A 13,617-nucleotide genomic window follows, 5' to 3' on the forward strand; every position below is an offset into this window, starting at 1 on the left:
CCCTACTCATTCACCAAAAAGTGTCAAAAATAAATAAAAACAACACAGAGACAGTTTTTGACAATTCCTTTATTAAAAAAACATATGTCCTCCAGTATAGCTCAAGCGTCAATCATCGCGACCCAAAAGTAAAAAACACACAACATGGTCTGTAAGAGTCGCTGCCTCCTGCTGACTGAGAGCTCTGCAGTCTGACAGTTCTTAAATAACTAAGTTGAGGGCATGTGGCCTGCCATGGTTCAGGAGGGGGAGGGCCACTCTCTTGCCCCCCCCCCCACCTTTTTATGGCCTGCCAGGCTACATGCTCGGATAAGGGTCTGGTATGGTTTGGGGAGGGAACCCCATGCCTTTTTTTTTGGCCTGGGGTTCTTGAAGGTTGGGATCCTTGAAGGGTCTGGTATGGATTGTTGCTGTTTCTTTTCTCAATTTGTGTTAAAAACTGATGATATGTGTGATTCAGAAGCATTCCCATAGAAGGCAATGAGCCTGGAATTTGCATCTAAACCACACCGCAGTGCTCAGAAAATGCACAGGACTCTTTTTAAAATTGCACTGAATTCGCACTGCCGCTGCACCACAGATATGTGTACCAGCTCCATGGAAAGCTAGTTTGGTTCACGTCATGCAAATCGGATGTGGTTTAAAACTAATCTGATTCGCATATAAGTGAACCGAGCCTGAAACTGTCAGATGATGAACAATCTTCAACCATTGTAGCTCTATAACACACTGAAGACTGGAGGCATGACAATTAAAGTGGAACTTCACTCTCCCAATCAACATTGATTATTTTTAATCCTCATGCTACTAGCATTAGTAAATGGATAGGGAACTATATCATATTTACTTGTTTTAAACCTTTTTTTTTTTTTTTTTTTTTTTTTTTTTTATACATTTTTCTTACATTTCCATTTTTACATTACAATGATGTCATATATCCCAAGAGACTTCAGGAGGAGGGGAGGGGTTTTCTCAGCTAAGCACACTCTCTTGCATGCATACTTGAGCTAAGGGCAGATGGATTCCAGGAAGTGAATGCTACATGAATTATTTGCCCTTACTCAAGATGGCCACTGACAGAAATACTAGAGGGTGTTTATCAAAGTGATTTCTCAACAAAATAAAGCACAAAGACATGGATGGATGGGGGAGTTTGCTATGAATTTCAAAAATGAATGAAATAGTGTATTTGGTTTGTGGTGCTCAGATGCAGTGAAGATCCACTTTAAGTATTAGGTCTTAACAGGCAGCAATTCGTTTTACATTTTGTATTTAGCTATAGAAATGCTTTAAAAGGACCTTTACTCACAGGCATCTAACATGGCCCCCAAAGCCCGCTAAGTACTGTGGGGCTTAGCAGTGCTGGGACAATGAGAATGACGTCATGAAATCTAGCAGAGCTGCTGCCCAGAATAACCAATCCAGTTTCCCCTTTCAAATAAAACAATGCATTTCTGCCTAGACGAGAGAGTTGTCACCTTCCGCAAAGCAGAAGTGCAAAGTCTTCGTTGAGCTTTGGGGCAGATAGGCTATAGATGAAATATGAAATTAAAGCTAAAGCTAAGCTATTAAAGCTAAAACCAAAATGTATTATATTGTAGCTTACCAATCATTAGATGTGGAGGCTGCATCAGTTTTCTTTTCTTAGGCTTTTTTCCCCTCTGTTTTCACCTTGTGATCTGGCCAGTAACAAACCTCCTGTCTGATGGGCGTCACACTGCACGGACGGCGCTCGTGTCTGTGTGGGTGCCAGTTTTAAGACATTGCGCATGCGTGGTCCTCGCGCATGCGCTCTGCGGGGCTGGGCCCGGTGACGTCACATGCCAATTGGCTGGTGGGTGTCACTGGGCAGGAGTCTCACGCGGATAAGAGAGGGTTGTGTGGAGCCCAGCGTTCTGCTGCTGCAGTCCTGCTGTGTCTCTCTCCCCTTCCCTGTTGTGGATGGTAAGTTCTGATTACACTTGCACTCTAAATTTTTACACCGGTGAAAATGGTGGTTCAATGCTATTCCTCTCTGAACCCACTATGATAGGGACTCCTTTCCTACGAATGCAATGGACGCTTGCTGGATTCCTTTAGGATAACTCTATAGCTTTTCACTTTACCATACCATAGAAGGTGAGCCTCAAAAGCCCTTGTACCCTCTATACGGTCTGTGCTCTACTACTGTCTTAACTAACAAGTGCTCTGTGCACTTTATATATCTCCAAAGGATTGCCTGGCCCCTACTTTCTTTGGTTTAAGAATCAGCTGGTGATAAATAAAGGTCTCAGCGGCTCTATCTTCCCTGTCTCTTATGACTCAGGATTTATCTGGTTACATGCAGAGCTGAGGATATTTATCTACTTGGCTTGCAGATGTGTGCATGAAATACTAATATATTGGCTACTGATGTGTAAAACCCTTTAGACTCCCATAAAGTTCCAACTCTGGTATGTTTCCTTTTGTAGATGACTCTACCTACCATTGCGGTAGGTATACACCTACTAGCATTTCTCATCATTTTCTTTTAAAGACTGTATGGTCTACAATGGTGTCTATTATGTTTTTTTACCAGACTACCTCATCACGTCCCTTTTGTGTCTGTGGGGGCTCCCATGCCCGCTGGGGCGGACCTACTCCCTTTGGACTGCGGTGTATGATTTTGCTTAGGGTAAGGGTTGCATTCATGTGTGTGTGTGTGTGTGTATGTAACACCACGCATACTAATAATATATATCTCTTATGGGGGTGTGTGTGTGTGTGTGTGTGTGTGTGTGTGTGTGTGTGTGTGTGTAATCTATCTTATGGTTATATGGCCTTTTAATGTTTCTTGTTATTATGTTTAATATGTTTCTCTTTTTCTGTTTTGTAGTATTATATATGACCTCTGACCTATAAACATCATATACATGCAAATAAAGCTGCTGAAGAAGCGGGGTATTGTCCGCGAAACATGTCAAGCATGCTAATATGATCACTACAGGGTGAACTGGTATTACTACTTCTCTCAGGTGTACACCTTTTTTTCCTGATTCGACAGAGTTTTAAAAATTGTATGTTTTAAATATATTGTTGTAAAAACGCAAGGTTTTTTACCTTCATGCATTGAATTCATGCATTCATGCCTTCTGTGTTCAGCAGTGCCCTCAGTTCCCCTTAAAACTTACCTGAGCCCCATCCTGATCCAGCAATGTGCACGAGAACTTCGGCTCTCAAAAGGTTTGTCCCTCCTCATTGGCTGAGACAGCAGCGGTAGCCATTGGCTCCCACTACTGTCAATCACAGCCAGTGAGCCAATAAGGAGAGAGCGTGGGCAGGGCCATTCAGGACACACTATAGCGAGCCTGCTCGGGGGCCTCCATATCAAGCTGCTTGCTGTGGGGGCACTCGGCGGGAGAGAGGCGCCAGGAGAGCTGGCTGGGGACCCAAGAAGAGGAGGATCTGGGCTGCTCTGTGTAAAACCACTGCACAGAGCAGGTACGTATAAATAAAAAAACAAGCCTTTAATATCACTTTAAGAATTGGTAAGCTGCAATAGAATAAAATATTTGCTTTTGGGTTAATACCACTTTAACTAAACAAATCTGAGTTGTCACTTCTCTGGAATAGGCGAGGGACAGAAAAAGAGAACAATTGCTAGCTCCTTTTTTACATGTAGTTAATTGTCTCAGAATTTTTTTTTTAAACACACCGCAGTATTTAAAAAAAAAAAAACAAAAAAAGACAGCATTACACTTACCGTGTAATGTCTTTTCCAGGAGTCTTTCAGGACAGCCACCTCTGAGAGACCTTGGCTCCTCCCCTCACAGGAAACACTGCCTTAGCCTTGAGATTAAAGCGGAGTTCCAGGAAAAATGACATTGCGGTTTTAAACAATTGACCACAGCACCTGAAGGCTTCGCTACCGGTTTCCTTTACTTGCAATGCCAGCGCCTGCACCTGAACTCCGCTTTAAAGCCGTTCCTTCCCTACCGGACCCTCAGTCTTTCACAAGTACCTCCAGCCAGCTGGGGAGACATTAGAACACGCCATACAAAACGTTTAACCCTCCTGACGGTTCCCCTGCCAGGGACTCCTCATGCAGAAACATTATTTGGATGGGTAACGGTGCTGTCCTGAAAGACTCCTGGAAAGACATTACCGGTAAGTGTAACTCTGTAATTCCCTATTCGTCTTTCAGGACAGCCACCTCTGAGAGGATAAACAAACACCTACCCTTAGGGTGGGACCACCACTTGAAGGACCTTTTGCCCTAAAGCCTGATCCTTAGCGCACAACAGGTCCAACCAGTAGTGTTTGATGAAGGTGGTAAGACTGGACCAAGTTGCTGCCTGACAGATATGCTTTGGCATAGCACCAGCCCTCTCCACCTGTGAAGTCGCCATAGCCCTGGTGGAGTGAGCCCTGCCTGATACCCTTAGGGACCTCTCTACCTCTTGCTATGTAGGCCTGACTAATGGTCAGCTTAAGCCATCTAGCTAACAAACAAATTAGAGGCTTTAGAACCCTTCCTAGCCCCAAAAAAAAAAAAAAAAAAAGGAAGAAGGCATAAGACCTACAAAATGCCTTTGTACTATCTATGTACTGAAGGACACATCTTCTAACATCCAATTTATGAAACGTACGTTCCTGTTCACCCAATGGATTCGAACAGAGAGTCGGCAAAATAATTTCTTGCCCTCTGACACTTCAAGGCCACCTTTGGCCAGATCCATCTTAAAAACTATTCAATCCGGAAAAATCGCTAGAAAGGGAGCCCTGATGGAGAGAGCTTCAAATTCACCAACCCTCCTGGCGGTAGTGATTGCCACAAAAAAAAAAAAAAAAAAACCAAACACTCTATCTTGAGGGTTAAAAATTTCCCCGCACAAGAATCAATGGGTTCACACGGCTCTCCTTTAAGCGCCTACAGCACCAAGGACAAATCGCAAATGGGAAACGGAGGATTGGAAATTGGCCTCTGCCTGCCTAAAGCTTTAAAAAACCTTGCCATCCAAGGTTTCCCAGCTAAAGCTTTTTCCAGAAAAACACTTAGCACTGAAATCTGGCTTTTCTGAGTGCTAATGGTTAGACCTTTGTCTGCCCCACACTGCAAAAAATTCCAAGACCGCCACTGGGCTGCGCATGTCAAAGGAGCTTCCTGCACACCAGCTGTTGAAACGCCTCCAAGTTTTCCGGGAGATGGAGCGCAGAGTTGCCAGAACTGAGGGTCCAGCGGGGAAGGAGCCGAGGTCTCTCAGTGGTGGCTGTCCTGAAAGATGAATAGGGAAAACACAACAACAGAAAGCTTTTAGATGGAATACAAGCGTACAGAAGAACATAATGAAGTGAAAAATCTATGAGAATTACAATGTCCGGATGAGGGTGAATGACAATGCAGGGTAAAATAGCATTAACAACAAAAGAGCACCAGTCTATTTACTCACCAATTTGCTGAAGAAAGATTTGAACAATTTTCTCAGGAAGTATTCTCCGTGACCGTATAAAGCGAGACAAGTCTCCTCCTGCACAGTATTCAGTGATCAAAAATATGTAATCCCGGTCCCACTGTCATGATGCAATGCAAGACAACAAAAACAAAATGTTTATTGTCACATCAACAGTCAACATTGTTCATTTTATTTTTTGGTACAGCTGTCTATATTGAAGGTTTTTTACTTCTTTGTGCAGGAATCGATTTAAACCTATAAATGTACATCAGCTGCTCATGAGTCAGTTATTAGAGCATGAGTGAAAAAAGTGTCATAAATGTATTGTACAGTACTTCCTCTTTACATTACTACTAATTAGAAAACGTAAAGCAAACCAGTACTGAGAAAAGTCCAGAAGCTACCATTGCTAATATCTCCTCCATAAATATTATTCCCTGACTGTCGTGATGACCTAATGGTTTTAATGCTTTTAGTCATGGATCCAAAGCAAGACTGTACATCAGGAGGCCTCACTTCACATTGACTTCGCCTTGTGCATGCTGGTTCTCGGTAAGTGACTCAGACAGTATTGAAGTTAAGGCTCCATGCACACTGAAGCTCATAAACGACCGTTTTTGGGAGTTTGGGCGTTTTTTTAATAGCCCATAAACTCCCCTCTATGTTATCCTATGTGTCCATGCACACACGGACGTTTTTGGACTTTTATCAGCAGTGCAGTTGATGGGCTGTTGTCTGAACGCCCTAAAATCGCTTTCAGGAGCTGTTTTTCTGACCACAAAAAAACGCTTAAAAAACCATAAAGGCGCATAAATAAATATTTTTTTTAACCACATGCCAACCGGCTCACGCCGATATACGTCGGCACGGGTGCGCATAACAACGTACCAGTACGTCGCTGCGTCATCGGCGGCTAGCGGGCGCGTGCGGGTTCTGCGGACTCGATGTCCGCCGGTGGCCCATGATCGCGGCACAGAAAGGCAGACCGGGGAGATGTAAACAAGACATTTCCCTGTTCTGCCTAGCAACATGACAGGGATCTACTGCTCCCAGTGGTCGGAAGCAGTGATCTCTGTCATGTTCTAGTGAGCCCATCACCCCTACAGTTAGAACACGCCCAGGGAACACACTTAACCCCTTGATCACCCCCTAGTGTTTAACCCCTTCCCTGCCAGTGACATTTACACAGTAATCAGTGCATTTTTATAGCACTGATCACTGTATAAATGCCAATGGTCCCAAAATAGTGTCAAAAGTGTCCGATCTGTCCACTGCAATGTCGCAGTCACGATAAAAAATAAATAATTTAAAAAAAATAAATAAATCGCAGATCGCCATTACTAATAATAATAAAAAAAAAATAAATAAAATTACCATAAATCTCCTATTTTGTAGGCACAATAACTTTTGCGCAAACCAATCAATATACGCTTATTGCGATTTTTTTTTACCAAACATATGTAGAAGAATACATATCGGCCTAAACTGAGGAAGTAATTTGTTTTATATTTTTTTGGGATATTTATTATAGCAAAAAGTAAAAAATATTGCTTTTTTTTCAAAATGTTTGCCATTTTTTTGTTTATAGCGTAAAAAATAAAAACCGCAGTGGTGATCAAATACCACCAAAAGAAAGCTCTATTTATGGGGAAAAAAAGGACATCAATTTTGTTAGGGTACAATGTCACATGACCCCGCAATTGTCAGTTAAAGCAACGCAGTGTCGTATCGCAAAAAAGGGCTTGGTTAGGAAGGGGGTAAATCCTTCGGGGCTGAAGTGGTTAAGGACCGAGCCTCTTTCTGAGATTTGGTGTTTACAAGTTAAAAACTGTTTTTTTTGCTAGAAAATTACTTAGAACCCCCAAACATTATATATTTTTTTCTAACACCCTAGAGAATAAAATGGTAATACTTTCTTTCACACCGTATTTGCACAGCAGTCTTACAAGCGCACTTTTTTTATAAAAAATACATTTTTTTGAATTTAAAAATAAGACAACAGTAAAGTTAGCCCAATTTTTTTTATATTGTGAAAGATAATGTTATGCCATGTAAATTGATACCCAACATGTCATGCTTCAAAATTGCACCCGCTCATGGAATGGCGACAAACTTTTACCCTTAAAAATCCCCATAGGCGACGTTTAAAAAATTCTACAGGTTGCATGTTTTGAGTTAAAGAGGAGGTCTAGGGCTAGAATTATTGCTCTCGCTCTCCCGATTGCGGCGATACCTCACATGTGTGGTTTTTGAACACCGTTTTCATATGCGGGCACTACTCAAGTATGTGTTCGCTTCTGCGCGCGAGCTCGGCGGGACGGGGTGCGTTTGAAGAAAAAAAAAAAAGTTTTCTTATTTATTTTACCTTTTATTTTATTACACTGTTCTTGTAAAAAAAAAAAAAAAAAAAAAAAATTGTGTCACTTTTATTCTTATTACAAGGAATGTAAACATCCTTTGTAATAGAAAAAAAAAGCATGACAGGACCTCTTAAATATGAGATCTGGGGTCAAAAAGACCTCAGATCTCATATTTACACTAAAATGCAATAATAAAAAAAAAAAATTTTTTAAAAAGTCTCTTTAAGAGCTATGGGCAGAAGTGACGTTTTCCCGACACCAATAAGAGTGATCTTGTGGCGAATTCGCTGCAGAGACCACTTTTATCTGAAACCAGACCGCTCACTGAAGAAGAGGATACCGGGGTTATGGTAGCTAGCTGCTGCCATAACAACAATATCCCTCTTCAAAGTGCCGACGTATATCGGCGTGAGCTGGTCCGGAAGAGGTTAAAAAAAAATTTTAAAAACGTGGAAAAACTGCAAAGCTACTGTCGTTTCTATAATGTTATTTTAACGTTCAGTGTGCATGGGGCCTATAAGATGAGCATGACTGCCAGGTGGGTAGAGTTTCCAAGATTTGGTCAGATTTCCTTTTAATATTATACACTCTTACAAGTGACAACTGTAGACACTAACCTGGAAGTCCTTGAGCTCCAGTATATGGGGGTGATGAACTGTTTTTAGGATCTCGATTTCTGTCAGGAGATTCTCGACAGATGCTTTGTTCAGACTTTTCTTGCTGACACATTTAATAGCTACCACCTCCCGGGTGTTCCGCTAATGGTTTGAGGAAGGAAAGTACACAGAGGACACATTACTGATACAATAACATAGAGCTGCACGATTCTGGCTAAAATGAGAATCACGATTTTTTTGCTTAGAGGATAGATCACGATTCTCTCACGATTCTCGCGGTGTAACATCATCTTTCACATTAAAACAAAAAAAAATTGCGCTAACTTTACTGTTTCTTTTTTTTTATTTACTGAAGTGTATTTTTTCCCAAAAAATTGCATTTGAAAGACCGCTGGGCAAATACAGTGCGACATAAAATATTGCAGCAATTGCCATTTTATTCCATATTATAAAATATTAGAATATATATATATATAATATATATATTATCTCTAATGTTTGGGGGTTCCAAGTAATTTTTTTTAGCAAAAAATATTGATTTTAACTTAAGAAAGAAGTGTCAGAAAAAGATTTAGACTTTAAGTGGTTAAACTTCCTGCATTTACACGTTGTTTAAAGCTTGGCAGATTGCCCAGATTATTTGTTTACACAGAGAAGTTTATCCCTTTGATCTAAGAAGGAAGTTAGATACAATGTTTCAAGTTCTAAACTTGGCAGAATGCCTGGATGTTTTCTTTTGACAGCTGAGTGAGCAGATAATCTCTCCACTTGTTTATATGAAAGAATCGTCAAACTCAGCAGGAGAGATCGTCAGGGGAGGTGAATCGAGATCACGATTTTTTAACGATTAATTGTGCAGCTCTACAATAACAGAGCACTAACAAGCTAGATTAACCTGGTACTAAACCAAAAAACAAAATGTTATATTATAGCTCACCAGCTTTTGGATGTGATGGCTGTATTCATTTTTTGTGAATTTGATCCTGCCTGAAATACACTTTCTGGTCTTGAGTAAGGATGTTCACTTAACATACTGTATCAGGGCAACAAAAACTGGACAGTACTAGAGAAATCTCCCCCTTTCCTATTCTCCAAAACATAGAGCACTTAGCTGACAAGATTCCTGGCAAGATCAGTTGGTGTTTTTTTTTTTTTTTTGCACATATCAAATAGATGCAAACAAAATGATTTGAAAAGGAATATTTCACAATTGAATATAACCAAAAATAGAGAAATTCACTGTTTTGGTTTACATACACTTTTAGGTGCCATTCACACTTGAGAATGGGGCCGTTAGAGATTACATGTAGAGGACCCAGTGGGGGTTCCCATCGATAAGCTGGCGGGAAGCAGCCCCATTGAAGGCAATGGGAGGCTAACAACTCCTGCAGCTAACCGTGGCTGCTTGCAGACTGCATCCAGGGCTGATCATTCTCAGGTAATCGCTACATGAGTGATTATATCAAAGTAGCTGCAGGAGCTGTCAGCTTCCCAATGCTTTGCATGGAACTGCTGCCCCCAGCTATTTACTGGGAGCCCACACTGGGTCTTCCGCACATAATCACCAATGGTCCTATTCACAAGTGTGAATGGAGCCAAAGGCTGGATTCACACCTAGGCATTTTTAGTGCTTTTTGCATTTTGCAGATTTGCACTACAGAATGTGCTCCATAGGAAACAATGTTATATAGACTGTAGTGCAAATCTGCAAAATGCAAAAAGCACTAAAACTGCATAGGTGTGAATCCAGCCTTACTGTGTTTTTTCGTTACATTTTAAAATAATAACACTTGAAAGGAATCTTTGTTGCACAAAAAATGGAATTAAGCTACAAAATCAATATTAAAAGGAATATTTAAAAATGTACAGAGCAGGTCCTCTTCTGCTTAAGACCCCTTACACACAGAGGCATCTAGCTGCTGTGTGTGTATCCCCTTATTTTTGGGAGTCCACAGGTGCAGTCTTCAGCTCGCTGCCTGTCTAAGTATATGGCATGCTGCAGCTGGACAGGACTTATCTTTGTACCAAGTGGTACTTGCATTTAGGACCATATGCATTCAATGAATTCCCAGAACCCAGAAGACCTATGTTCCAGGTGTTCATCCCTGAATACATAGGGCCCTAAATGCAAGTATCACTGGGTAAATAATTCAGCTTTGTCCAGCCTCAGTATGCCATAGACCTTGACAGGCTGAACGCTGCACTTGTGCCTCCTAGGCGCACTAGAACACTGGGATGAATGCATAGCAGCTAGACGCTCCTCTGTGCAAGGGGCACAAAGGTCACCTGACTCGTGATGAGGGATTATGCAAGAAATGTGACTACTCAGTCTTGATTATAGCTGTTTAAGAATACCTGGGTAAGATGTATATTATTTCTGATTAAAAAAAAAAGGATTTATATTTATTAAAGACTATCCATGAGATTCATAAATTGCGCCATATATACTCTTTGGAAATCTGTCTCGTGGTAGTGTGAAGTATGGAACATGGATTCATGTACCTGTCAGTAAGGCATACATGAAACTGTCACAAATGTCACATTTTTGTTGGATATTAACTCAACATCCGATTTTCGTTTCATTAGTACGGTTTTCATACGAAAAAAATCGCAAGAGCAAGACTACATGCTCAGAAATGACAGAATACATACAAAACTATTCAGCACATTCCGTCACTTCTGACGTTGTATTCTGTCAAACGAAAATTCTCGTATTGTCAGTGCCCTCGGGCGCAACATTTGGAGGGGCACAGGATGACATAGAGTGGGCTCACACAGTGTCATGCTGGATTGAGAGTGCGGGCTCACCATAGGTGTGTGCCTGGGCACACCCTAATCCAGGGGCTGCGCCAAGGGGGTGCTTGGGTTCACCCCCATCTCTGCAACCATCTGTGTCACTGGGCTGGCAAGGTCTGCCTTTGAGTTTCTAGCCCGACTGCAGTGTCCCTCTAGTGCCCTGAACACAGAATCCTGAGGTCTCCCTGTGCAGCGGGCTGAGGAGATGGTGTGCGGGGCAGGGGGTTGCCAAACTCTCCCTCATACCCACTCACAGGTGGCTGCTCTGGCTGATCGAGACGCTGAAACTGGGAAAGAGGTGGAGCAGAGATTGCAGCCTGGGAGTCTTCTAAAGCCATGTGGTAAGTGGCTGATGGGGAGAGGTCCACCTATATCACTACAGGAGTTCCCTTCATGCTCCAACTGTGCTGCTTCAACCTTTACACTCACCGCGCACAGGCTGGCTGGCCCCACCGCACACTGGACACACTGCACATCTTTCGGCTATAGTGCGAGCTCAGTTTGCCGGGAGGGCTTACATATACATACTCCCGTGATTGCATTGCCTGCGCACCCCCTGCGGCGCTCAGGTGACGCACTCTGCGATTGCCGAGCCTTTTAAGCTCAGCTGATCACAGATCGGGGTAAAGGGCCAATCACAACAGCCCCTTACCACGTGATCAGCTGTGTCCCATGACCATTGATCATGGAAGCAAACACAAGCTGGTTATCAGCTTTTCTTTCCTCACGTTGACATCCTGAGGAGAGGAGAGCTGAAGACCGGCTTGTGATAAAGGGACATTGGCACTGACTATCATTGCAGTCCAATCAGGGCCTCCTATCAGTGTCTCCTCATCAGCACAAATCAGTGAAGGAGAAAAATTACCTGTTTGCAAAATTTTATAACAAATTATAAAAAAAAAAATATATATTTTTTTTAATTTTAGATTTTTTTGTTTAGCAAAAAATAAAAAAACCCAGTGGTGATTAAATACTACCAAAAGAAAGCTCTATTTGTGTGAAAAAAATAACAAAAACTTCACATGGGTACAGTGTTGCATGACCGCGCAATTGTCATTCAAAGTGTGACAGCGCTGAAAGCTGGCCTGGGCAGGAAGGGGGTAGAAGTGCCCAGTAGGCAAATGGTTAAAGTCCATGGGTGGGTTAGGGGGCACAAATGAGTTGCCTTGCCCCGGGCACTGACAACCCATCCTATGCCACCAATCAGACTGAATAGAGCATGACCAGGACTTCCCATGGCTCTCTGTATTAGTAGATTCTCTGTATGGGAAGGGCTGGCCGGTGTACTCAGCCCCAGCTGTGCTTACCTTCCTGTAGGCCTTGTAGACGGTGGCATAGGTGCCACTACCCAGCTTGTCAGTCAGTATAAAGTCGTCCAGGCGAGGGGGAGCCCAGCCCGCCATAGTGTGCCATGCACAGCCGCTCCCGGTGTGTGCTGTGCCCCTTCTCCGTACACAACTCAGCCTGGCACCCCCTCGCCAAGACCGGGATCCACTTCCGTGTTTATGACACTCAGCACCTGAGACAGCTGATAAAAGACCGAACACTGAGCGCTGCTGCCATCTACTGGTGGAAGACCAATACTGTCAGTACAGTCCACCAATGACAAGAGTGTGACTGGACCCTAAACATTTCACTAATCCTGAATTATGTGTAAATGATGACATTGAACAATGTTGTGATAGTGTCCGCTGCCCTTCTCTGCCAATACCTCTACTGGCTGCAACAAATTCACTTCAAAGTAATAACAACTTACAAATCCATCCACAACTCTGCCCCCAGCTACATCACTAACCTGGTCTCAAAATACCAACCTAACCGTTCAAACTGACCTCTTGCCCTCTGGCCCCCTCATCACCTCCTCCTATGCTCATCTCCAGGACTTCTCTAGAGCCTCTCCCATCCTTTGGAATTCCCTACCCCAATCCACTTTTAGGCGATCCCTGAAAACTTTTCTCTTCAGAGAAGCCTATCCTGCATTCATCTAACAACTGTACTTCTCCATCAGCCCATTCCCCACAGTTATTACCTTTTGTATCAGAGGACCCTCCCTCCTAGATTGTAAACTCCAATGAGCAGGGCCCTCTGATTCCTCCTGTATTAGACCCCTTTCACACCAAGGGCATTTTGCAGGCGCTATAGCGTTAAAAATAGCGCCTGCAATCCGCCCTCAAACAGCTGCAGCATTGTCTGCAGTGTGAAAGCCCGAGGGCTTTCACCCCGGAGCACTGCGCTGGCAGGACGGGAAAAAAAGTCCTGCCAGCAGCTTCTTTGGAGCGGTGTGTTTACCGCTCCTCCACCGCTGCTCCCCATTGAAATCAATGGGGCAGCGCTGGGATACCGCCGGCAAAACGCCGCTAGTGCAGCGCATTGCGGGCAGTTTTAACCCTTTCTCGGCTGCTAGCGGGGGGTAAAATCGCCCCGCTAGCGGCT

At 43.0% G+C, this 13,617-nt stretch overlaps 1 protein-coding gene across 2 annotated transcripts in view; it reads right to left on the reverse strand.

Annotated features, from left to right (window-relative positions):
* ULK3 (unc-51 like kinase 3) overlaps positions 1-12,735 on the reverse strand; it is a 66,188-nt gene extending 53,453 nt beyond the window's left edge. Inside the window, exons 1-3 of one of the 2 annotated variants that reach the window (XM_073619015.1) lie at positions 12,492-12,735; positions 8,389-8,529; positions 5,409-5,529 (exon numbers count right to left, since the gene is read on the reverse strand). In XM_073619015.1, coding sequence (XP_073475116.1) covers positions 5,409-5,529; positions 8,389-8,529; positions 12,492-12,587 — 358 coding nt within the window. In that variant the 5' untranslated portion in view covers positions 12,588-12,735. The remainder of the gene's footprint in view (positions 1-5,408; positions 5,530-8,388; positions 8,530-12,491) is intronic. The other variant, XM_073619016.1, reaches the window with a different exon arrangement.
* Between the last annotated feature and the right edge of the window lie 882 nt (positions 12,736-13,617).

This window comes from Aquarana catesbeiana, linkage group LG03, assembly GCF_042186555.1.
Source record: "Aquarana catesbeiana isolate 2022-GZ linkage group LG03, ASM4218655v1, whole genome shotgun sequence".
Classification (NCBI taxonomy): Eukaryota; Metazoa; Chordata; class Amphibia; order Anura; family Ranidae; genus Aquarana; species Aquarana catesbeiana.